The 27,751-nt window shown below is 33.3% G+C and overlaps 1 protein-coding gene across 1 annotated transcript in view; it reads right to left on the minus strand.

Annotated features, from left to right (window-relative positions):
• Positions 1-2,414: 2,414 nt before the first annotated feature.
• The window catches only part of LOC118735654 (transcriptional regulator prz1), a 77,327-nt gene continuing 51,990 nt past the window's right edge, over positions 2,415-27,751 (minus strand). Inside the window, exon 5 of the mRNA XM_036465541.1 lies at positions 2,415-3,776. Coding sequence (XP_036321434.1) covers positions 3,346-3,776 — 431 coding nt within the window. The 3' untranslated portion in view covers positions 2,415-3,345. The remainder of the gene's footprint in view (positions 3,777-27,751) is intronic.

Raw genomic sequence — 27,751 nt, forward strand, 5'->3', positions numbered from 1 at the left:
TACGGCTTCATCTCGGCAAAGCATTCCTGCAGAATATTTGAGACTGCAGCTGCCTCTCTCTGGCTGTAGGTTGCACGAGTTGTGGAATCAAAATGGCAAACTTGCCAATTGCTTGTCACCAGTGTGACAATCCACTTAAACCAACCAACCAACCAACGGCTTCATCTGGGATAGTAAATGGTTTAACAGACTTTACACTGACATTATGGATTAACATCGTTTAGAAGAATGTGCCTCCTTCTGGTACTCACAGAGGGAAAATCTGCCTCCGAGTGGAAGTACGAGTCATTCGTGCCCGCCTTCCTAACCTAACCTAACGTAACCTATAGAAATAATGTTGTTAATGTTGTGGTACTTATCGTTCTTAAACACATCGGTGTTTGGTCACACGGAAGTACTTGATAGGGAAGTGACATTTCAGCGAGTTTTGGTCACTTTTCTTTTGTTTAAATAATGAAAGTATTTTATGCCGGTCAAGTTAGATACACAAGGCTGGAAGTTGGTACGAATGTTGGCAACGACAAAAAAAAAAAATGTTCAAGGTCAAAGGTCAGACAAAGTGCTGTTTTTGCATCTTTCAGCCAAACGGTTACGGTTATGACACTTTTATTCCGAAGAATTACCATTTATGTAATGGGGACTTTTCACATTTCTTTTATAATGGTGCTCTAAACCTTCGTATCAATTTTCAAAGCTTACAAATTTAACAAGTTTACACTTTTGCTCGTTAACACTAATGCGCCAATTTGCAAGCCATTCTTCAACAAGAATTATATGTTCCTCCGAAATTTTCGAAGCCCTTTTAGGACATTTAGAGGACTTACTTACCGTGAATGGAAGAATTTTCTCACTCGTAGGTATATCTGACGTGTAAATAGTATACAACCCAGCCCAAGCACACTACCTTGAGGAGCAACGGCCTTTATTCATGTCCTTAGAAATGAAGTAAGATCTTTCTAAAAACTATCTTAAAAGTAGTGGTAATACAACACTTGGTAGCTCTTAGCATTTTCGGCCCTATACAATCATCACCTTGCGATTTCTTGGCTGCTTTACAATCGTTTTTACTTCTGAAGTGTAAGTGTAAATCTGGGCCCAAATCGCGGCATTCGTTATCGAATGATTACTCGTTTCAAATCGAATCGAATACGTTTACCGCTTTTTCCCAGAAATCAAATTTCGATACGAGTTACGTTCGATATCGAATGCCACGATTCAAGCAATGATTAAAAAAAAATTGAGAAAATTGGACAAAGTTTAATCAAATTTTCAATTTTGTAGCCAATTCAATTTTAGTACAATAAAGTGCAAGTTTAAAGTAGATAGCACTTAGTGTTGATTTTTCAATAACAGAATTGTCGAACATTCTTTGTATTAAGAAAATGCGCAACAAAGTCAACAAAACAACATTTCAAACTTGCACTTTATTGTACTAAGTTTTAATGGGCTACAAAACTGCATTTATAAAAAAAAAAAAAAATAATAAACATTAAATAAACAAAATAATAAAAGCTTGTCAAAACTTGTTAAAATTTCGCGTACCTATTTATATTTTCGCCACTGTACATCTGTGTGATCTTTATAATGACATGGACATAGTGAAACGCTTGGACACGGCGTACTTATATCGCTCTTAAGACTGGTTTTCACTATGTCATATTTTGTCAACAAATTTTGGCAACATATTTTGACACAAGTTCAGTTCCTTTTCCCATACATTTCCCGTGTATATTATGGGCCAACAGCAGGCAGGTAGTCTATTTAACAGCACACGTACACGACTGAAAACCTATTCTGATCTAAGTCAATCGATAAACCGTTTTTTTTTTTTTTAGTTCCATTTGACAACGTGTTTTCACTTATTTGTCGACAAATGCCACTGACTTTGCATATGTTAATGCTACTTTTCTGGTTCCACCTAATATATGGTACATACGAGTAGATACAGTAGATAGTAGATGATGATATTTCGGTGAAAATGTTCCTCCGCAGTTGAACCTTGAGTGCAGAATGAAAGCAAGGGCGTTCATGAAGGCAATGGAAGCACTTAGTGGCGTCAACGGCTAGCGCAAATTTGCAAGAGGAGAAGAAATCGGCGTATTTTTTTTTTTTTTTTTTTTAGCTCGCTGGAGCCGACAAACTATTGTAACACCAAATAAAAAAACTAAGAAAATTACTTGCGGTTACATAGAAGGAAGAGTAAAGCCCTAAAAGCATGCCGTTCATAGTGTTTATTGGCTACTAGAATTGGTCGAAAATATAAAACGACTCCGTTAGGACTTGGAATTCCATCTTCAATAAATTCATTTTATTTACTTTTAAAACAAACTTTTTTTTTTTTTGTTTCTTTATCGATTTTAAGCTAATTACCAATTAATTAACATTAAATTAATGTACATACTTTAATTGTTTCATTTCAATTGTACAATAAAAACTTCATTTTGTTTACAATTAGATTAATTAGACTAAATCTTTGGAATGACAATAATATCAAAAGTTCTTTGCTTTCGCAAGCACAATCGCACATTCATGTACATAAGTATGTATGCATGTTTTTATTTGCCTGTGTATGTGTGCGCCAAAAAAATGCGCGACTAACTATTTATTTAGAAGCCAATATTGTAATTTACATACATATACATACATACATACGTATTTTTATCGAGAATTACAGTGCAATATTATTTTACGTAGTTACAATTACATACATACAATTTAATTATCGTTTAATACATACATACATACTACGTATATTACAAGGTAATTTCTATGCAAATATTTACAGATTACAAGCTGCAGCTGTCCTATTTGTAGGAATTAAAAATAACAAAAAAAAAATTTATAAAATATACAAGCAACAAAATGCAAGCAACTAAGAGGTGAGATAGATAACAAGCTTTGCTTTGTTTTCTTTCGCCAGCTATAGAGAATCTTAAGTTTACAAAAATATACTATATAATATAATTTTTTTACAAATTAAAATATATAAAAAATAAGCGCAGAGCGATTGCTTCGCTTTGGCAACACTGGAAATATGAAAAGATGCATCAACTGCGTTTTTTTTTTTTTGTTGTATATATATATATAGACCTATTAACTGTACATGGAATTTTTCGTAAGCGCTTATTCCGGAATTTTTTTTTATATAATTGTATTTATTTGGTTTCACTTCTTATTGCACTTAATCGTTGTTAGTGTTTTTATGCTTTGTTTTTGTTTTTTTTTTCTCCCCAGCATCCACATCTAATCGACTCTGAGGCTTTGCTGCAGCATTCGCTGTTGCTCCAATAATCTCTCATGTTGTTGTTGCTGTAGTTGCAATTGTTGTCGCTGTTATTGTGCCTGTTATACCAGCAACGATACCTTTTGACAATTCATCGATGCCAATTGCGTATTGATAGAGGATGCAGCTGCTGCCGCCGCCGCCGCTGCCGCAGCAGCAGCGCCCATATTATTACTCCCTACACCACCGCCATCATGATGACCACCCACCAGGGGTGGCGCCAGGCCTTCATGTTGGCCCATTTGTGATGCCGCCGCCGCTGCTGCAGCCGCCATGAACTCCACTTTGCCGCCGAGATTGCGTTCGATTAGCGGTCGCAGATCGGTATGTTGGGTCTCTTTATGGCGTCGCAAATCGACCTTGCGCTGGAACGATTTGTGGCAGAGTTTGCAGGCAAACGGTTTGTAGCCGGTGTGTTTGCGTGAGTGCGTGATGAGGTTGGAACTCTGGCTGAACGCCTTGCCGCACACCGTGCATTTGTGGGGTTTTTCGCCTGGAAAGAGTGGAGAAAGGAAGAAAATTTAGTAATTCAAAAAGTAGAAGTTTTTAAGAAGATGAAAGGAAGCACAAAAAAAATATAGGCGCTTTATCCGAATCTGAAGTCGGAGTTCGAAAATTGGCGGCCTCTGATATTTTTCGATCTGGAAAAAACAACTTACTATAAATGTATTTCAACATGCAGTAACTGTTTCAGATAAGTATAAGGGAACCAACTTTTAAATTCATCGACTCAAAATCTATTCGGATTGAATAGTGCCGTTGACTGTACAAAACAAAAAAAAAAAAATGTAAGTGGTGAATTCGACGGAAACATAACCAGCCGTAAAAAAAAATTAATAAAAATTCAGACAAATGAGGCTAGACCGAGCTAAAAAATAATAACTCGCCAGACCCAGATGTTGTACCTCACTAATAGAGCTCGCCGTGAAAATCGCACCAAGAAAATATCATCATTGAGTTGTTTCGGGAAGTTAAGGAATGTAAAAGAAAGTTGCTGATATTAACCACACACTTTTTACTGCTTTATAGAGCCGAAATACAGATAGGACATCGCGGGAAAATAATAACCTCATTATAGCGCACGACTGCTCTTCGAGTCGCCTCTGCCTATAGTACTAAGTACCAAGTATAAAGCTACTGAAAACTGAGACAATAGAAATCACACAGAAAAAAGGTATCAAACTTCGCCCACTCAAACAATGACAAGAACACTGGAATAGATAAATGCGAGTTTAAATTTGACGGCTAACTAAAACTAACACTGGAATGCTGAGTCAACTGAAAGTGCGCGGAAGTTACAGGATCCTGGGCTGAGTTTCCCCTAGTCTACACAAAGTACAATAAAAAAAAAATTAGGAGGGCCAAATGGGACCAGGGTTGCCAAGTCAGAAGCCAAAAAAAAAAAAAAACACGATCACGTTTAGTTTAATGAGGGACTGAAAGGGGAGGAGAAAGAAGAGAATGGAGGTTGCATGTGTTTACTTGAACATATCACAAATTCCATAGCTTGTTTTTTTAATCATCACACGAACAAACCGACTAAAAACAGGACTGTCTGGGTTTTGACCGAACCTGGCAACCCCGAATGAGACGCCCACCGGCCTAGAAGCTGTCAAAAAAAAAAAAAAACGATGAGCGTTGGACTCGTTCGAATGATACCAACTCGCTTAGGGTAGATAGCGTCAGCCCAATGCGGTTGAAGCAGCGAGGAAGGTGCCGTTGAGTGTGGAAAGCAGTAATCTACGCTTTCCTTGAAATTGAAGGTACCTTCCTCTCTTCTGCAATACAGGATGCGCACGTGTCCGACGTCAACACTGGGCGCGACCTCGAGCCCCTACAAATCACTATAGAGTAGACAGCCAATTATACTATCTCAAATATCCCAAGAGAGCGCTTTGGAAAAGGAAAGGAACCTGGAAAAAACAACTAGGATCTCAGCCCCTAAAATTAAATTAAATATGCTTTTATTACAGCATTCTTTATTTCATCTAGTTTCATCATTTACATATCGTCGCCTGGGTAAAAGACTGTCGTATGTTAATTTCGCCAGATTTTGTGAAAACGCGATGGATGTTTGGAATGCCATTTCTCATAAACGCTACGATAGATTTTTTTTAGTATATGAAGGAGTTTCATTGGAAAATTCTGTCGTATGTTACATTTATCATTTATTTTGCAGCCAATTTGTATGATATACGGCAAAATGTGATAAATGTGATAAAAATGTGTACTAAATTAACGATACTTTTTACTCAATATCTCCGAAACTAAAGGAGATATGTAAAAATTGATAACGCTATTTGAAAAATATTCGTCTGTTTAGTATGACTGCTCTATTAACTTAATTTTAACTAAATTTTTGATAAAATTTTAGTCAATATCTCGGAAGCAAAAGGATATATATAAACTGATAACACCAATCGAAAGATCTTATTTCAAAATATATGTCTACAAAAAAAAAATCGTCATAATGGCGCTTAAGAAAATAAATTATCCAGGCCACAATATATATTCATAATCTTTAAACCTTATTACCGCATCAATATCAAATAATTTGTATATTCGTATGTATGTACGTATGCGCAGTCCGAAGCGCATAAGAAATCTTAGGTTTTAAAGCGCTTTGAATGCAAACAAAAAAATCAATAATCTCATGAAATCTGCGCGAAATCTCTCATTTCTTCAACATATTTTTCTAAATTTCCACTTCTACCCATACCAACAACATGGTTTTACGTTTTTATTGCATTTAGTTTAATATTTTGGTTTTACTGCCTTCTCCAGCTCCAATCAGCCAGCTAGCCAAATGTATGCATCATGTACGAATATTTTAGCAGATATCTCAGCTTTTCAGTATCATTGCTGAGAATTTTTCTTTTTAATGCTCGCTCACCAACACACAAAAATAAAATGTCTGCCATCTTTATTATTCCTTCTAAGCGCCTGTGCACACGTAAAATCACCCGACCATCAGACAACAGAGTCAGCCTCACTATCTACTCAGCGTAACGCCATTAACCCCACTAACATGGCGACGACGATGATGGGTGTACTATATGTGTATATGGGTGTGTGCTTGCAACACCCATTGCTCCAATTTACATACAACCTCCCCCAACAGTGCACACTACGTTGGGGTTGGGAGCATTGGGGTGGTGGTGTTTGCTGTTTGCTGTTTTTTTTTCACTCGGTTTTGTTCATAGCATTTCCTTCCCCCTATTTTGGGCTGAGGCGCTGCAGATGTTTAAATTTCAACATGCGGATCATCTGCGGTTTTTGTGGTTTTACTATATGATGCGTAAGCTTAGTTAAAGATAGAAAGCAAATTCTAGGGAATTGAATTTAAAGCGCTGCCTGGCTTGAATGCATGAAATACTGAGATAAATACTCATAAATTTACATACATTTTACACTGTACATACATACTATATACGTACATAGGAATTTATTTAATGCACAGTAGACCATACCTCCTTATAAGCGAACAAAAAAAAGTTCGCCGTACGACCCTGAGTCTAAAGCACTTTTACAAAGTATCTACATACATTTTTTGTTCGCGCCTCCAGCGTCCTTTTTTTGATATTTCGGTGACACCTATACTAAAAAATTCTTTTACAAAAGTTCTACTGGAATAATCGAAATACTTCTATAGCAAATGTTTAATGCTTTTTGGTGAGCTTTAATTTACTCACATTAGGGTGGTACGTAAAGGTGATAATAACTGAGATCTTGTGGATGTTTACTAGAACGAGATACTTGAGGTCAATTTAATTTAGAACAAAACAGTGTAACCTCGATATATCAAAACTTAAGATCCCACCGAAATGCCGAGATTTGACAAAAAATTTTAAGTCAGTAAATAAAGTATAGGTACAGCGAATTTTTTACAATACCGGCAACTTTTTTTTTTAATATTTTATTTTTCGCTAATTTTTTATAAAAATATGGTTAATTCTTCAACAAAAACCCCAACAAGCAGAGTTGCAAACCTTATTCAAAATTACACTGAGAAAAAAGCATTACTTTAAATAAAGAAAACAATATCCTTAATTTAGAGTTACCGTTTTATCCTTAATATTACGAAAAATTTACTCAATTTGAGTAGTTTTTCTTTAATTCAGGTTCATGATAAAAAAATAGGGTGTCATTAATTTGAGGAAATAAATTTACTCAATATATGTATGTAATAATTTCCTCAATATAGGTAATAATTTCCTTAAATAATTTTGATTTTTGTTAGTGCTGTTAAGACAAAGATAATTGCTTTCCTTGCAAATGTCGACTGTGGCGTCGCGTGAAGACTACTGCCTCTGGTTCTGAGATCCGAGGTTCGAGTCTGGTTGGAGGTGGTTATTTCAATTTAAATATAAATTACAAATTCTAAAAATAATTTCATACATGGAAAACCCCAAATACCATAAAAAAAAAATTAGATAATTTTTTTATAAATATAATTTACAATATATAAATTATTATATAATTACAATAAAAAAAATAAAAAATAAAAATATAAAAAAAATATATTTAAAAAAAAATGTCCTGCCCTGGTACTCGAACCTTGCATCTCTCGGCTAGCACTCCAGAGCTTTGCTCTGTCGGCCATTGCCACTGTATGAGCGCCACGAGCAAAACGACATACTTAGTTATTCCTTTCATACTCATATTAAGGCAGCCATGTCATTGTAGTCACTTCAAGGTAATATTTCCTTAGAATAACAAACTTTTTTTCCTAGTGTTAAGGAACGTTTTTTCTCAGTGTAAAGAGAATTCCGCAAATTTTCATCCAAACATTGCACTTTTTATTTACACTTTATAGAAAAAATTTGAGTACGCAATTTTTTAGCCCATTCAATTTTAGTATAACAAAGTGAAATTTTTTTGTTGCAGGTGTCGCTCTTTTTCTCCATATAAAATAATGTTCCATAATTTTTTTGGTAGATATTGTTATTGGAAGTTTCCTAAAGAGAAATAGAGTTTTCCGATCGAAAAATATTCGTTTTCAAGAATTTTGTTTCAACGAAAAAGTGTTTTTCCCCATTTAAAATACATGGAAAGCTTCATAGGCTTTGGACAGATCTAAACATCACTTTTTTTTTACAAAAGATACGGGTATTCTTTTTTCATTTAGAAAAATCATAGGGTTAACATTTTAACAATTTAAACTTTTTTTCCCTCGCTTGTATTTTTGGAATACCCTAATGTATGTATATACATATATAAATTTGTGTGGCAATCGGTAAATGCTAAGAAATCTGACACGTTTTTTTCTTTCGGACACTTTCAAGTCTGTATGTGCTTAAATATGTATGTAGGTATGTAATTAGAGGGCTGCATGAATTCATTCAAAACGGCTTGTGAATCATTCATATGCAAAACGAATGAATGATTTCAGCTTCAAATTTTTTGGAATTTCAGTGAATACCTGTTCTGATATACATAGTATGTGTCGACGACAATACAATATTCAAACAAAGTGAAAATAAATTGAATTGAAATAAATGACAATTTTTTGTATGGATATCCAAAAATGTTTTTTCTATGTACATATCGTCACCTGAAATGCAAAAAGACTGTAACAACAATGTAACTAAAATGGAAAAAGTCGTGACAAACATTTTTTATTTATTTAATTTTTTTCATTGAATGATGTGGGAGTTTTAATTCGATGAAATCCATCATATCAATCAAAAACTGAATTTTGAATTTTTTATTAGTTACGAATTTTTGCATTTCAGCGACAATGTTTGTTACTTCATTTTTAATTTCAGGTGACGATATGTATGTATGTATTGCTGCGCAATTATTGTAATACGTACAAATTTGTATGTAGAAAAAACTTTAACCGAAATGAGTTTGAATGATTTTGTATGTTTTTAATTCATTTATTCACATTCTTCCATTTGAAGGTAGAAAATTAAAAAAGATGTATATTGATAACTTACAAAATTCCAAACGCTGAGTGTTTTGTATGTGAAGTAAAATATTCAAATCTACTGTACTCTCGTTTGGCTAGAAGTTTGAATGAATTCATGCAGCCATCTAGTATGTATGCATTCCATTCGTAAATTCGTAATCAATTTAATCAATTCCAATGAAATCGGCGCCATGATTAGCGTTGAATGGACTCTGATTTTATTGCAATTCATAAAATTTAACTACCTTCTCTGTTATAAACGCAGCACAGAATTGCATGTACATACATACATACATATATACATGTATGTGTATGTGCATATATTGATGTATATATAAGTATGAAAGCTTATATACATATGCCTGTATTAATTAAATCTCGCTATTGCGATATGCCAATATTTGACCAGATTACCCTCGACACAAGCAAAAAATCAATAGGGGCTAAATAATGCGAATTCCATGGCTTCAATTGAAATTTCTGAAGATTACCACGAACACTATTACCCTTCTGAACTAATACGCATAATGCGCAATCAAATATCTCAGTTATAAACCAGTATAGGTTAGTATCACTTTCTAAATTGCCGAAAGAGGCAAAGTTTTTGCGGCTGAAACTCTCCTGGAAAAGGAACACCGAAGAGCGGTGAAGAAAGGCGCTCAATGCGCTGTACTCCTGTAAAACTACGATGGCAAAGGACTGGCGGATATGTCCGTAGATAAGATACTGGATTTATATGGCGGCAGTTAGACCTATTTTCATCTATGACGCGCTGATATGGTGGGAGGCTCCGAGCGAGTCATACATATAGGCTCCCAGATAACCGTCGTAGCATTTTCCAGACTGAGATATAAAGGAATTGAAATAAACTAGCCTTCGTGGTTAACAGTCCAGCTACAATCAAAGACTTAGCACATACAGCACATAATCAATTTTTACTGCGTCCCGTGACATAGTGACATTCCGCGAAATGAGGAGGGCATGGGCCCGTTAAAAAGGGTTCTGAAATAGGATTAGATGAAGCGGTCTATGTAGATTGTAAAAACTCCCTACAATTCCTGTATTCAGAAGTTGAAAAAGTAAACAGGGTGAAACATCTCCACCTACTGGAGTTGAAACAATTCGCACACCTACGAGGTGTTGCACCTGCTCTGGCCACGGTTCGATGAACGAAGAACGCAGAGTTTGGCCGGCAGTTTCGAAGCCCCGTATAACAATTTTTGCAGAAGCTGCAGAGATGAAGAGCAGATAGAATCTATCCAGCACTTCCTTTGCGAGTGCGCTGCACTCCGGATTAAGCGCTTCAAAATTTCTATCGGACGACTTCTTCGGCAGCCTAGATAGCTTAGGGATAACTCTATTAGGGGGTCTGCTAGGATTCGTTATAGCATCAGAATAGTTTAAAAATGTGTAGACAAATGCATGGGGAAACTCTCTCGGCATCGCAATGGTCCTCTGTGGACACCCAATCCGCTCTTTTCAGAGCTGCCCGCCTAACGAAACCTGGTGTAAGTTCAATAAAATATAAACTAATGAACCATACAGCCAATTCACACGACGACTTTTCACCTTTCGTTTTTTGTACATTCTCTTTTGAAAAAGTCTTCGAAAATCTTCGTGCATTTATACGATGACTTTTTTTTTTTTTTTTGGTTGCGTTTCTTGTGTGTTTTACAATGATCAAATCAGAGCGAATCGCGAACTCAAAGTAAAACTACGAAAATATGAATTCAATAAAAGCGAAACGTCAATAACAACCCCTCGATTCCCAAATTGTTTAACAAAAACGCAATTTGTGAAAAAACAATCGCCGAGAATCGATCTAATTTTTTTTTTAATAAAATTCATGAAATCGACTTAACAGATCTTTTATTTTAAAAATGAGATCTTGTTATAAAATGTTTTAAAAACAAAAAACGAATATAATCCATTCAGGGTAATAATAAATAACACAAATCGCCCAAAAATACTAAATTTGTACGCGAAATATCCATAATAAATCGCCAAATTGGCGCTAAATCGCCCAATCTGGACACTCTGATGCCTACCCCGCTGACTTCCTTATACTTCTTGCCCACAAGTTCGTCACGAATGATTGGATACTTATCGATATTTTTGCATTAGTTTTATCTATAAGTCGACAGTCTTAAGATAAATATATCGATACCCTTTTTTAATACTTATCGATATTTTAACTTATACATATCGATATTTTACATGATTTTTCTGTGTAATTATCGATTTTTATCGACAGTATTGAGATAAATTTATCGACGTTCAGGTCTTAATACAACATATGGAACGCTTTAATAAAATTAAATTTTTCACACTTGCACAGGTGCGAGTAGCCTTAAAAGCGAAAAATCCCTTTCCACTTGTATGTAAGTGCTAAAAAAGGAAAATTGCAAATAAAAATCAGAACTTCAATCATCACATTTCTTCTCTTCAGCTCATTCGTTTACTTTTCATGTTTCCTTTTCTTTTTCGTTTCCTTTTTTTTTTTGTTTGCTATGATACCGAAATGAATGCTGAAAGCGGTAATATGTCTTTCGGGAATGAAAACAGACTAAATCAATTTAATGTGATTTTACTACACTACCCTACTCCAATTGCTACTTGTTTCCTTTACTTGCTTCCCTTTAAGCGCTGCGTTACAACAGCCAGTAAAAACCAAAGTTTGCTTTATCCTGATCTAAAGGATAGTGGCGCATGAAATTAAAAAGAAAAATGAAATGGATGTCAAGTGGAAGGATATAAAGCATACATGTACATATGTATGTATGTATGTATGTAGATATATAAAAAGGATGCCAACCATTCCAGTCGCGAAGCAAATCGATGTAGTACACTATGCTCCTATGTACTCTGATTTCATTTACAGTGACGAACAAAAGTATTGGCACAGTGAATTTTTCGCCATATATGCTAAGTTTTTTATTCTAATTTATTTTCGATAATTTTTTATAAAAATATAGTTCATTTTACACCAGAAAACGTAATAATAAAATCTCAAAACTTTGTGCAAAACTCAGGAAAATTCTTTAAATTTGCACACTAATTTGCAACTTTTTATTCAGATTTTTTAAAAAAATTCAAAGTATGCAGTTTTATAGCCTATTCAAATTTAGTATAATAAAGTGCAAGTTTAAAGTTGCTAGAAAATCGCGTTGATTTTTGGCAATTTTTTTAGTGGAAGGTGTTGCTCATTTTCTCCATACAAAAAATAATTGTCGAATTACTTTGTATGGAAGAAATTGCGTGAAAAAAATTACCAAAAATCAATGCGATTTTCTAGCGACTTCAAACTACTAAATTTAAATGGGCTATAAAACTGCATACTTAGAATTTTTCTAAAAAATCGGAATAAAAAGTTGCAAATTAGTGTGCAAATTTAATGAATTTTCCTGAGTTTTGCACAAAGTTTTGAGATTTTATTATTACGTTTTCTGGTGTAAAATGAACTATCATTTTTATAAAAAATTATCGAAAATAAATTAGAATAAAGAACTTTGCATATATTGCGAAAAATTCACTGTGCCAATACTTCTGTTCGGCACTGTATGTACATGTGTATGTACGCACTTATGTATAAGCATTTGGCTCTATGTTTTAGTGACTTTGTCGCATATTTTTGCTGATCAAGACTTGAGAAGTTTGGGGCATGTAAAATATAGGGATGCATATACCAACATAAGTGCACGGTCATAATAATAGAGGCACTTGGTTAACGGTTATACTGGATGTGAATAGATGAATACGAATATGAATGTGAATACGAGTACGAATATGAATGTGAATACAAGATATTAAAAGAAATAGATCAAATAAAAAAAATTGGCAATCGTTAGCCATACCGCAAATATATCAAAATTATCGATAAATAGTAGGTAATTATGTTGATCAATAAACATTAAAAAATCGATAAGGGTATTTTTAAATGCAACAAGATTTAACATTTTTGAAAAGGATTTCGCAAATCATATCTATCGATGAACAGACAGAAACAATATGATGAAAGAGTGAAAGATATATCGACTAATAAATGGAGAATATCGGAAAACACACCGATAAAGAGATGGAAAAATAAATGGGTAATATATCGATAAATAAATGAAAAATATATGGATAAACATATCGAAAGTTTGTTGGAAAAATCAGAAATATAACATATCGATAAATGAAGCGGTAAAAATGTATAAGTGTATATGTAATATTTGAAAAAGCAATTTAAGTCTATATTTCATGGACAAACAAAATAGCATAAATATGTCGGCAAAGATCTTTTTACCGTCAGAGCAATAAATTTTACTTATAAGAAAACATTAAATTTTTTAAAACAGAAATATTTTAAAAGGTTGTAAATTGGGTTAAAATAATTTAATACTTATTTCGAATAACAAAATCTTTGGCGGTTTATGCTATTTTGTTTTTCTCTGAAGTCTAGACTTAAATTGTTCTTTCAAATGTCCACAGATATGTATCTACTTATAATCGATAATCATATATCTGTAAAATTTTTCAATAATAAGTAACACATCCCAACACATTTGGAAAATATATTTGTGAATAAATAAGAAATATATCGATAAACTTCTGGTAAATTATATCGGCAAATATATGGAAAGTATTTGAAAAATTATAGGAAATATATTGGTGAATAAATGAAACGTATATCGATAACTGAATGGAAAATTTTCGAAAAATACATCGGCAAAAAAACTATAGTATGCCGATAAAAGTTCGTAAATGTATCGATAAATAAAACGGTGGAAATATATATCCATAACGATCATATCTATAAATTTTATTTGCGCACCGATAAATATAAAGAAATTTTGTGTATATATATTAATGAATAAATTACAAATACATCGATGCATAGTTGAAAAGTACATCGATACACTTTTCGAAAAATATATCGGAGAAAATATCGAAAGTATGCCAATAAAAAATCGAAAATATGTCTTGAATCTCATCGATTAATAAGATTAAAGAAATAAATATCTACAACGATCGGCATATCTGTAAATTTTATTATAGTATCGATAAATATATCGGTGCACCCAATGAAATTATATTAGCGATTAAATTAAAAATATTTCTGAGAAAAAATGGAAAATATGTCGTTAAACTTAAAAAAAAAAAAATATTTAAAAAAAAACTAAAGTATGCCGATAAAAAATCAAAAATATGTCGACCAATTTATCCAAAGCGATCATACCTGTAAATTATATTAGCGTGCCGATAAATATATCGGTAAACATTGCGAAATTATAGGTACTAATGAACCAATTAAAAATATATCGAGGCATAAATGTAAAATATATCGCTAATCTTACGTAAAATATATGGAAAAAATATCGAAAGTATGCCAACAAAATTTAGAAAATATATCGAAAAATTTATCGATTAATAAGAAAAATATATGGATAAAATTTTCGAAAAATATATCGGCAAACATATCGATAGTATACAGATAAAAAATCGAAAATATATTGATAAACTTATCAGTAGAAAGGTTCAGGAATATGTATATACATTCATACATTTGCATATTGGCATATCATATCAAGATCTTTGTGCTTATGCAAAATTTAAAATATTAATAGAATTAAAGAGCAAATAGTAAAGTAGTTTGTCATCGGATAATGCCATCGTTTCTGTTTCTGTGAACGCAACTGTTCCTACAACTTCAATTATCCACTGAATATATGCACACTATTAAAAGCATACAATCAGAGCTGGTATATAATCTAAGTTCCATACATGTATATACATATGTACATATGTATTTATACGTAGATGTTGTTGTACTTATAGAATATGGCATTTGAGTTGTTGTTAACGTTGAAAAAAAACAAACATTTAAAAGAATTTTCGCAATGTGCTGCTACTAACAAAAATAAAAAAAAATAAAAATCTTGAATTAGTTCTCCTCACTCCGCTGGGTCAGACTCTGCACGTTTCATGTTGCTTTGCTTTGAATTTTATTCCATTTACTTGGCTATCTATTAGTATCTGCCAACGTTGGGTTGCTGTGGGTGGCTTTTCCATACACAGGCATAGCTGTATATACAAATATCAAAACACTTACATACATACATACATTGAGGGAGCAAAGCAATCTGATACTCGGATTTCGGTGCTTTACTTGCTTTGGTTTTTATGTGTTTCAAGAATGCTCGGAGATAGTAGTTGGCTCTTGGTAGTTGGTTATTGTAGCAGAATATAGGTACATACATATGTATGCATTTATGTATATACATTTATGTTTGTTGGTGCTTTCGCCTAGTAGTCTACCGTTCTTCGTTAGTTTTCCTCTACGGCTCCCCTTTTAGCTTCATTGTGAGATAAATAATAAAAGCTGCTCTATAATCTCTGCGTCTACGTGACGTTATTTGTTCCGATAGTGAACGTACGTGTTCAGCGTACGGACCATATTCGACCCGCTGCTATATTTGTATGTCCTTATGTACTATGTACATATGTGCTGTGTTTGCCTTGCATTGGAATAAGGACTCGCTCGTAGCGTTGTGTTTATGTTTGTTGGACCTAGAGGGTCCGAATAGCCTGAAGTTATAGGACATACATATATGTACATATGCATATATGTATGTATGTACATAATTCAACGAAAACATACACAAATACATTAGTTCCTCGTCTGCACTGTTGGTTTTTATTTTGGCTTCTGCGTTTCTGTCGCCGCAGCGCGCGTGCTATTTCGGCTTCTTCATGGTTGCCTCCATTTATTCCAAGCGCATAGCATACCAAACTATGTAGTATATATGTTTTTTTTATATAAACATGTCCCTATATACATTTGTCGGTATGTACATAACTATGCATACACTACTTATATACATTAACTATGGCTTTTCTCTCTCTTTTCAGCTTGCCCCTTTTCAATCGTTGGCCATTGTCGTCGCTGTTGCACCAGGCAATGAATCCGTTGCTAATGTTGAATCAGAGCACATCCCAACGGTCGAATGTTTCGCAATCACATCTCTGCAATACCATTATGGGATTCCATCTTTCTCTCATTCAATGTCAGCACCAAGGCGAGGAGGTGTGTATGTAGGCATATACATACATACATACAAATTTACTCGTACTACAGATTCGTAGGTTTAGAATGTTCAGCAAAAGAAAAACTAGCCACAAAAATTTTTATTGATTTTGTTTATCCCTTTAGAATCTAAGTTTGTGAATCGCTGTTCTCTGAATTTTGTACTCATATTAAAGCTTTAACGAATATAAGTTGCTTAAAATTCAGGGCAACGTTTTTTTTTTTTTTTATGAACGAAATTAGAAGCTCAGAGAAAAGAGGGAGTCACTCAAATCTTTTAACTTATATTTGGCGCATGAGTTTCCACCTTTTAAATATACCGAATTGACAGATCTGTGCCTCTCAGGGCACTCAGACGAAATGTTTGGAAAAGTTGTTGAGACAATAGATTTGTTCAATTCAAAACTTTAGACAGCTGCTCTGCTGATTTCAAGTTTCCAGCGTACGCAATCACGAATTCCGATTTGAACAACGGCTGCCCGATTTTTTTTTTTGGGGGGGGGGGGATTGGCTGAGAAGAAGATATAGCTTTCGAACCTTTCCATAACACTACTGCCGTATCCGAGCGACGGCTCTAAGCTGGAAATCGATAGCAACGAGTACTTTCTCTAGCACTAAGGCGCCACCTAACGTTATCTTAACTAACATTTTTGAACATTGGGTGCTTCAGACCTACATAAGTATGCCTCCGCTAGAATCTGGATGAAGGCAGACACCAAGACCAAAATAATTGTTTTTCCTGGGCAGGGGATCGAAAATACGTACGTATTGCATCATCAAAGCTGTCGTCAGATCAATGGTACCCACCGCATTGGAACCGTCCAGAATGATATGGACTACAGTACTTATCTTAATAACACTAATCAACAATAAATCCGATCTGCAGCATTTGTCTATCATTTCGTATGTAAAATTCTCCGCTGAATCCGAACATGAACAAACAAACATAAAAAAGTTAAATATTTTTTGAGATATAGCTAAAGAAATACCTTTGCATAATGAACGTTTTTATGTACAGTTCCCAATATCGAAATTTTTTTATATTAGTGAAGTTTATTAAATTTGCTATAAACTATGTTAAGAACTTTTTACCTACAAGTGTGAATAATTTTTAGAAAAAATTCCCAAAACAAAATTTTTTTTCGGTAGATGAAATGTATTTACTGCCGGTTTCTTGCTCGTACGAAATTGGCTAAATCTCAAAAACTGCTCTACTTTCTTGCATACTGATTTTGTATTCGAATTCAACGGAAAATTTTACATCACAATGCCGCAGATGGCATAATTCATTTAGTTTCTATAAAGTTGTGTAATTAAGGTTGGAGCTCTTGGTTACAGTAACGGGACAAAGGTGTAACATAAAATGAACGCAGCTAGTAGATAGTTCTTGTCTTGGGCCCAAACCGGTGTCATTAATATCAGGCTTAAAATCCTCGATTAGTCAAAGTTCAGGGTCGTACCCAACTCCAAAAACTAAAATGTCTTGATAATCAAATATTATAGATTATCTTTTGATGTTAATGCACAACTGAAGCGGACTGTTTTGATCTCTTCGGAGAACGGCTAGTGTTTAGAGATGGCCACTAGTGCCGAATTATTTAAAAAAAATCTGACTCTAAACAAAGACCGAATTGAAAATTTGTAATTGACGGGGAAGCACACTCGCCTTTACTCGTTCCGCACCCACATTTGCATTTAGTGGGGTAGAACATGAACGACGCAAAGGTTTCAATCGTCAATATGGTGCATATGTAGGTGGATAAATAGTCCTAAAAGGTAGCAGGCGGCGCGATCAATTTTTACAGGGCAATTCTGACCACTGTCTTTCAACTAACCACAGCCTTTTGCTAAAGCAATAAGTTTTCTAAAAATTAAAATGAATAATAAAATATATTTTTCTTTCTGAAGCAACAAAAACTCAAAATTTAAAAAAGAAAAAGATTAAACCGTAAACAAAAGTAAGAATAACTAAAATATGTTAAAAAATAAAAAAAAAATTAAGTTTAAGCTTAAAAAACCAAAAGAAGGTTTATAGAAATTAAATGCAGCAAAAGAAATATTTTTTCTTTTTAAAACAATGAATTGTAAAAATTAAAAGAAAATTTATGTAAAAACATTAAACTAGAAAAGAAAAAACGACTAAAAATAAAATGAAATAAAAAAAATATTTTTCGTTTTAAAACAATAAAACCAAAAATAAAACTTAAACTAAATAAATAAAAGTTCAATTAAAAAGCTTAAAATAATTTTCTTTAAACTAAATTAAATGTAAAATATATATTTTTTTCTTTTTTAAAATATTCACAGCCAAAAGTTAAAAGAAAATTAAATTAAAAGAAAAAAGTTCCAAAAACATGAAAGTTGGCAAGCGACATTTTTTTTGCAATTATCTTAGCAAGAATTTCACTGTTAATTTATTACATTGCTTTTTAAAGCTTTATATGAATGGGCTCAGACCTCTTTAAAGTTCTCACACCGATTTTTATTTTCAACCGCATAGATCCGGATTAACGGTGCAGTTGATCTGATTAAAATTGTGCCTTGGCAGACGGCATTAATGCGCATTAACGAGCCGTAAAGTCGTGAGTTCGAGTCCCACGGCCAGTACAATTTTCAATTATTTCTTTTTTATTCATTCATTTATTAGTTCTTTATTTCTTAACGGGGAGAACTTTTACTCTCAGCGTATCTATCTATATAAAATCTAGTGTAAGCTTTACAAAGCTTATTCCGCTGGTTATGATTTTAAGTGCTTATTTTTGGTAACTTAAAAACTAGATATAAGTTTGTGGTAGTTCGAAAAAAGAGCATAATTTTTTGCCCCTATTTTATAATTGGCCATAAAATTTTTTTACATTTAAAAACGACATACTTTTTGGTAATCTGAAAGCTTAATATTTACTTCTGACTTTTCAAAAAAATCACGTCACAATGCGGCATTAATTTTTGGCCACGTAAAAACAGGACATAAATTTTGGCCAACACTTTATGTCTAGTTTTAAATTTTGACCAAAAATGTATGCCCAAATTTTAATAACCAAAAATATATGTATATCCAAATTTTAATTTAACAAAAATTTATGTCCAGTTTTTAAATAACCAACAGTTTATGCGCAGTTTTTAAATAATCAAAAATGTATGTCTAATTACTTATTATTATTATTATTTTATTTACTAAAAACATATGTCCAGTACGTACATTGTACATATGTACGTTCCATTTACCCACACACCTGCCATTAAAATTATGTACCATCGATTGACCCGAATGCCTGAGGATATTGATTTTCCCTGCTGATAGCAAGCTGTCATAAATAAATCTGTGTGAGTACGTAAGCGGAAATCGGAAAATTTATACACGCATTTGTTAGTTAACGCCTTAGCCGCAATGCCGCCACGACGCACAGTGCCGCGACTCCATACAAATGATGGACAAAAATAGAAGGAGTGGTCAGAATTGGCTGAAACTTCACACCTAGAAGTATTATGCCCCTCTAATTTCAAAAATGAAATCGGTTTTTCTATACCGGTTACTCATTTCGAGAAAACCGAGTTTTTTTTGCATTTTTATATGAAAATAGTCATTGTGGACATGTGTTGATATAAGTGGAAGGAGGCATCAGAATGGGCTGAAACTTTACACCTGAAAGGACTATATCACGGCAATTTAAGAAAAAAAAAAACGTTTTTCAGCATCTCTTACCATTTAATTAAAAAAAAATTTTTTTACAATTTTATAAAAAGGCAAAATAACTCATAATCATCGTAGACATATGTTTATAAAAACCGAAATAGTATTCAGAACTTGTTGAAACTTTACACCTAAAAGGACTAAGCCATGCTTATTTCAAAAATGCAATCGATTTTTCGGTACCGGGTACCCATTAAAAAAAAAAGATTTTTTTTTTACATTACTATATGAAAGACAAATAAGGCATAATCATTGCTGATTGTGGTGTTTACGAAAACAGGAAGGAGTCGTCAGAATTTATTGAAACTTTACATCTGAAGTGTCTATATTACTCTAATTTTAAGAAAGTAATCGGTTTTTTGTAACGGGTACCCATTAAAAAAACATCGAGTTTTTGCACATGATTATTTAAAAATGAAATATGCCATATCATTGTTGCTAAGTGTTCAGAAAAATAGTCTTAATAGTCAAAATTCGTCTAAACTTTACTTCCTAAGTGAATACATATGGTAATTTGAAAAATTAAGTCGGTTTTCCTTACATGTTAACCTTTAGAAAAAAAAATTCTTTTGATTTCATTTAAAATAAAGCATAATCACTGTTAAGTAAGTAAGTAATAATAGCTGTTATATGGTAATAACATATAATATGTTAATAAAAACCGAACTAGTTGTTATAATCACTCAGTTTCAGAGTCCTCAGAAGAGGAGGAAGTGATCACTGATTCAAATGATTCCATGCTTTTGTCTGCTTCGTCACTTTCAACAATGTATTTATTAAAGCTGAGATCAGAACCCTTTAAATATTTGTTTCTCTGTTTTATATTTCTTTTTGTAAACTGGTGTCATTGCTCTATATATATATATATATATATATATGTATATATATATATATGTAAATCTTCGTATACCTTTGTTTTTGGCTCCCATACCGTGATGCATATTTAAGTATTTTAATTAGCTGATAATTTTTTTCATTTCAAAGCACCCTGTACCTCTTAACTTTTGTTTTGGCACTTTTAGCTTTAATTCAACACCTTATTTTTGAAGAGCGAACCAAAAATTTAGATCTTAGGGCATTCAGAAAAAGTATTGTAAATATAGATCAGCTAAAATAATACCAAAAAAAGGCATTTAGTCACTTTTTCAAAATTGAAAATTTTCAAATATTGGAAAAAGTTGGAAGAGATTTCGATTGTTTCTGTTAGTAGAAGGTCCAAACTACCATAACCAAAAAAAAAATTTCACGAACTTTCAAGATGTTTTTTTTTTTTGTCTCCAAAGGTAGCCAATTTTCGGATTTTGGTTTGTTTAATCATATATTTATTTATTAATAAAAAACAAATATTTGTATAAATTTTTTTTCCATGAACCATACATTTTTTGGTTTGTCGCATATATCTTTATCAAAGTGCAAAAGTTGATCTTGCTAGGAATAAAAATGTATTTTTAACAAATTTTTAACTGCGACCACTTTTATGTGCGAATCGCCGAAATGAAATGGTATGTAGAAAATAGGTGTACTTTGAGGGGGTGTGTGAGGCTGAAAGTTGTTTTTATCACAAAATAACTTATGAACTTCTCTTAGTTGGAGATTTAGCTGTAACTTGACATCAAAACATCTAAGTTTCAAGACAGTCGATTTTTGTATTTTTGTCCACCTTCGCGGCACTGTGCGACGTGAACGTATGTATGCCTAAGTGAATGTGTGTAAAATAGCCACAAGCAAAAAAAGGCGCCATCAAGCTTGCAAGGATAGCAGTGAGGCGCAAAGGAACATAAAAATATTTCAATGCTTTACATTGAATAAAAAAAGAAACTCACAAAAAAAAAATTCACGCCATGGCTAAAATCTGAATGTGTAAATGCATGCATGGCCAGCGCTGACGGCTACAAATCCACGCTGAATCAAACATAAAAGGCGATGGAGAATAACAGTTGAATGGATGAATGAATGTGAGTGCAGGCAGAAGGAGAAGGAGTGCAAAAAAAAAAATGAACGATAAAAACGGAATCGAAGACAAAAACGATAAAAATGTCTGGCGGCGGCGACGGTTAAATATGTATGTATGTATTGTTTGCTTTCGGTACGAGCATACAACCGGCAACGCACTTGCCATTTTCAATGCAATGCCATACAACTACAAACACTTTGCATGCACTACTGTGCTTCCGGAGTCGCTGCTAAACGTTCAACGTTAAAGTTATTATCTCTGCCATTTGTTAAACTGATTTACGGAAGTGTACGTCGCATTTTTGTTATTGCTGGTATTGCTGCTGCGGCATTCCTTATTGCTCTTCTATCTGCTCTGCGCACTTTGTTGTTATTGCAATTTTCATTACTGATTTCCGTTTCGGTTTGCTCTTCAAGTGTTGGTGGTGGCGGTGATGTTGAAGTTAGGCGAGGCGCCAGCCAGCTACTGCTTCCCATCAATGTCCATCCATCCAGCCCCAGCATGATAGCGGAGCCGAAAACTTCCAGTGTAAGCGCGCTTTGCGCTCACTTCTTACCACTACCACCTGAACTCGCCACCTGGCTCAGATTTGCCATCGTCGTAGACTAGCACCCAAAATGGCAGCGCCAACGCGCAGGAACCAAACTTCCATCGGCATTGTTACTGATATTATTGTTATTGTTGTTGTTGCTGGTTTTGTGCAGGAAATGGCTGCCAGAGGTCGTCGTCACTGCCGTTATCGCTGCCCGTGTGTGAATGGGTGCATGTGTGTGTGTATTTGGTACCCATGTGTGCGTGGAGTGGCATATGCCATCGCCATCGACACCTCCACTTCCAGCCAGTGTTGCCAGTTTACACGTTTTCCGGCTAGATTTAGCCAGTTGCGATAGCACACAGGCGGAGAAAATTCGATTTAGCCGACAGCCGATTTGTTAGCCGTTTAGCAAAAAAAAAAGTTAGCACTTTTTGGCCCATTTCACTATTTGCCGTATTTGATCAAAATTCAAATATATGTACATTAGACTGCATCACTCCCCATACAAAAAAAAAACGGTACTGTTCTTCCATTGGAATTATAATTATATTTAAAGAAGCCTACCAAAATATTTCGGAAAAATATTAAGATTTACTTGAGCTAGACCGATTTGAAAATACCTCCAAAAATGGAGTTTTTTATGAATAAGAATAGTTTCTGAAAGATGTTTTTTGAAAAATTCCCTCAAATGACAAAACGGTTTAAGCTTAGAAAATGTGTATACAAATATTTAAAAAAAAAAAATACAAAATTTTTAACGAAATCGTAATGAGATTTTTGACACTGTTTTTTTTAACTTTTTTCAAAGATTGGTATAAGAAAAACTTGAATAACTGAACCTAAACTCTTCCGGTTTAGACTCATTTCGTTGCTAATAGACTCATTCAACGGATGAAAGAGAAAGGTAGGATGAACGAACGTCGTTCAAAGTTGAATTAAGATGTGTTGGTATTTGAAAAAAAAAAGAATTGGGACACGAATGACTTTTTTTGCACAGAAATAAAAATAGGGGTAAAATACCTTTCTACTGTTTTGGCCCACTTATTCAAGTTTTTCGTAAATCAATCTTTGAAAAAAGTAAAAACGGCCTCAAAAATCTCATTATTACGATCCCGTAAAAAAGATTTTTAAATATTTGTATGCAGATTTTTTAAGTTTGATCTGTTTTGTCATCTTTGGGGACTTTTTTCAAAAAGATCTTTACGAAACTATTTTTATTCATAAAATACTCAATTTTTGGAGGTATTTTCAAATCGGTCCAGCTCACGTAAATCTTAATATTTTTCTGAAATGGACGTCTTAGAATATAATATATTTTTTTTATCCCAGCGGAAAAACCGCAACTTTTTCATGATGCAGTTTTTCTAATCCGAAAAGTCTTAAAATACTAGGCCGATTTCAATGATTTTTATTGTGAATATACAGTGACCCAAAGGTAAACTGGGTCGCGACAGTTTAGCTTATTATTGTTTTATGAAAGTATAGCTGATTACTTAAAAATACCATTTAAATCCAAATTTCACATTTAATGCAAAAATTATGAAAATTCTGCATTTGTCTTTATTTAAAATTTTAATATAGTTAAGTGCAAATTTAAGGTAGCTGGCACTTACCGTTGTTTTTTGGCAATTTTTTGTTGACGGTGTTCCATATAAAAAATGTTACATAGAACATACTTTGTATGGAAAAACACGTAACACCGTTATTAAAAAAAAAAATACAAAAACCAACGGTAGGTCCTAGCTACTTCAACTTCACCATATTATACTAAATTTTAATGGACTACAAATTTGCATACATACCATTTTGTAAAGATGCTGATTAAAAAGTGAAAAATTGGGTCACTGTATTTTCTCCAAAAAGGACGTAGCGGGGACTTTTCTTATAAAATTTTTTGTTATGAATGGCTTAAATTTAAGTGCGAAGTTTTATTCGCAACACTTAGAAAATAACGAATGAGAATAAAAGAGCACGAATATCGATGTGATGCAAAAGTCTATGGGAGGACAATAGCTGTGAATAACTGTATAATGGTGCCAACATACTTTATTGTTGCTTATTATTGCTCTCAGACAGGCATGTAAGAGAGTGAGTATGACATTAAAATCATACAATACATACAATTAAATAATTGAATCGTTAAAAACTTAAAAAGCGACCGGCTTGTTCGATATAAATTAAGGCGTTTTCTTTTCTCTAAATAATGTTGGCCTGTTTTCTGTAGCCCTTTCACAGCTTCACGTGTTCATTTCTCAAAATAGTGCCCTCCGACTAATAGAATACTTTATACCAATATAGCCATTTTTAAGGAGGAACAGTGACCCAGTGCAAATGTTACAATGTAAGGCAACATTTTTCAATAAAAAAGAAAGCACCATTTTGTAATTGATCTCTTCTTTTATATTTAAGTAATACAAAGATGACTTCGATGTACGTATATCGACAATTTCTTTTGTTAAATAAAAATAATTTGTAATGAATTTACCAGTTTCTGTTTTTGAGATTTATCTAACGAGTCCTACGTATAACCTTTTTTTAACAAAAAAACAAATTTTATGATTTCTTTAGGTAAAACATGTGAATTTAAATTTGTTAGGCGTTTTTGTTTTGCCAATATAGCCGGTCGGCTCAAAACCTTCTGGCAATACTGCTTCAAGCACCACCACCGCGCTGACACTAGCCGCCACAACGTCAGCGCTTTTGTGAGGCGCAGAAACGGTAGTTTGGTTGGAGCGTCGCGCAGCAGTGATTACTGTGAGCGCGAATGGGGTATGTTCTCTCTGGCTGCGCCAACGCCATTACAACAAATATTAGGTTTGGCATGCGCGCGCGCGTTTGAGAACATTTGAGCGGGTGTATTTAACGTGTGTTTGTGTGAGAGTATGTGCGGGCTTGTGTGCTTTTAATACTACAGCAGGAGCGTAAATTTCCAAGAATAAAATAGAAAATCAAAATCCCTTGACTAAATTTTTCATTGGTTGGCTGTGATTGCGCGCTCACACAGATGCATTCATACATACATGCATAGGCAATCATTCCGTAAGCCTCCCGCCTCGCTGGCACACTCATTCTGCATATCTGTGCATGTTTGTAAGTATGTACATTTGCTGTGGCCCGTTAAAATCACTTGAAATGTGCCTGTGTTGGTGCATTTATACATATATGTATTTCCACGACACAATTTTCCAGTGCAGCTCTGATTTTTATCTCTGGCATTGATGTCGAAGTCGTCGTCGTTGCCGCTGATTTTGTGTGGTGTTGATGTGACGACATTCTGGTGCTGTTGGCTCCAATACTCACAAATGGTCTATATGTGGCTGTATGTGTGTTTGATTAGAATGGCAATGGCGTTCAGTTTTTGATAGTGATTTTGATTTGAAGAAGTTTTTTATGGGGAGGGGTACCTAGTGCATGCGCTACCAAATACAAATTTACATACATAAATCGTATATGTACATACATAGATTCTTAAGTACATTAGACCGTACCGGAAATCCTGAGTCGTAAGTATTTTTGCAAGGCAACTTGGTAACAGTTTTTTATTCTTTTTTTTTTGTCAGGGACCATAACCGTCATAAGTTTAATAATAAAAATTATAATTTCATCGATATTTAATGGTTTTTATTTGTTCGATCATCTCTAATCGTTATTTTGTGATTTAAATTTTTTTCGATCAAAAATAATCGTTATTTTGGATTTTTATTTTTCGATCATTTCAAGCCGTTATAACAGAGGCTGCGTTCTTGTAACCAATTTAAATCTTTAATGATCTACAAATTAAAAATGAAAATATTGGTTATAATATTATAGAAAAAACTAAAATAACGACTAAAATGATCGGAAAAATAAATATAATATAATAATAACGATTTTGCAATAATTTTAAAATAAAAATCTTTCATAATAGCGATTATTTTCGGTTAATGTTTTTTTTTGTTTGTGAAGAACGTCTTTTAAATTTTTTGGTCATATCTTCGTCATTTATGTACAGTCGGATCTTAAAGTATAATGTATGGAGGATAACATTTTTTTTTTGTTCCAAATTCAGTGACCTCAAGTACTACGTTCTAGTGCTTATCAACAATAATTCAGATCTTGTCACGTTAACGTACCACCCTAATGACATTTAGTTAAAGCTTACCAAAAATTATTAAACTTTTGCCAAGTAAGTATTTCGATCATTCCAGTAGAAATATTAACAAGTAATTTTTAAACAGAAAACAAAACCGATCTAATGATCGGATCTAAACCAAATTAGTATGGGACCACTTCTGAGGTACCACCTTTCCTTTAGAAAAAGAATTATACAAATCGGTTCAGGTAGTCCAAAGTTTTCTTGCAAAATTTCGTAAGACACCAAAAATTGTAATCTTTCACACAGATTGTTTTTAGAGCATTATGAACCATATTTTTGCTATTAGCAATCAAAATTCTAAAAAAGCTGACTTTCGGCCCACGCTAATTTACAGCGAACTTTTTTGGTTTGCTTGTAAGGTGGTGCGGTCTAATGAACATACATACATATTTAATTTAATTAAATTTAATTTATTAATAATTTGTTCCGGTAGTAAAATCTAAATCTAAATTAAAAAAATACTATACATAGTATAAAAGCGTATTTTTTCAATCGGCTTTGCTTTAATTATATTAAGTATAACAACACAACAGGCGCATATGTATGTATAATATGGCGTATATGTACGGTGACCATAAATATGGATTCAAAATGAAGGACAATTTTTCAAAAATATGCCTACATATATTTATGTAGTATAAAAATATCAAAAGAGTATTTATGATTCTAAATTCTTAATACATTTTAAACTTTAAAAATGAATTACGTTTTCTTCATTGATATTAATCTTTTTTTACATGAATATTTATAAAAGTATAGTAAAACATATTATAATTACAATAGCTTACACGAAAAGTGAAAATCTTTAAAAGATTATTTTATAGGCAAATTTTGAGTCGTTCAAAACGAAAACAATACCCTTCTTTTTTTTGTTTTTTTGGTACTTTTCGCAGTTATTTGTCAAAAATCGACGTCATGAATCGACGTAAACGACGAGTTACAAAGTGCCCTTCACAAAAATATATAATTTGTGCAGATTGCGCTCCATAGCATCTACATTTCTAATCCGATTTTCATTATCTTTGGCTCAAAGTTTACTGTAATGATATATCTTCTTTATCGAATTTTTTTAATAATGAAAAAAATAATGAAATGAAACTGCGTATTTGATTGAAAATCTCACTTTTTTCGCCTGTAGCACTAATAATTTTCATTGAAGTCGCCACAAGT

Source organism: Rhagoletis pomonella, unplaced genomic scaffold (assembly GCF_013731165.1).
Source record: "Rhagoletis pomonella isolate Grant_MI unplaced genomic scaffold, Rhpom_1.0 Rhpom_scaffold_00003, whole genome shotgun sequence".
Lineage (NCBI taxonomy): Eukaryota > Metazoa > Arthropoda > Insecta > Diptera > Tephritidae > Rhagoletis > Rhagoletis pomonella.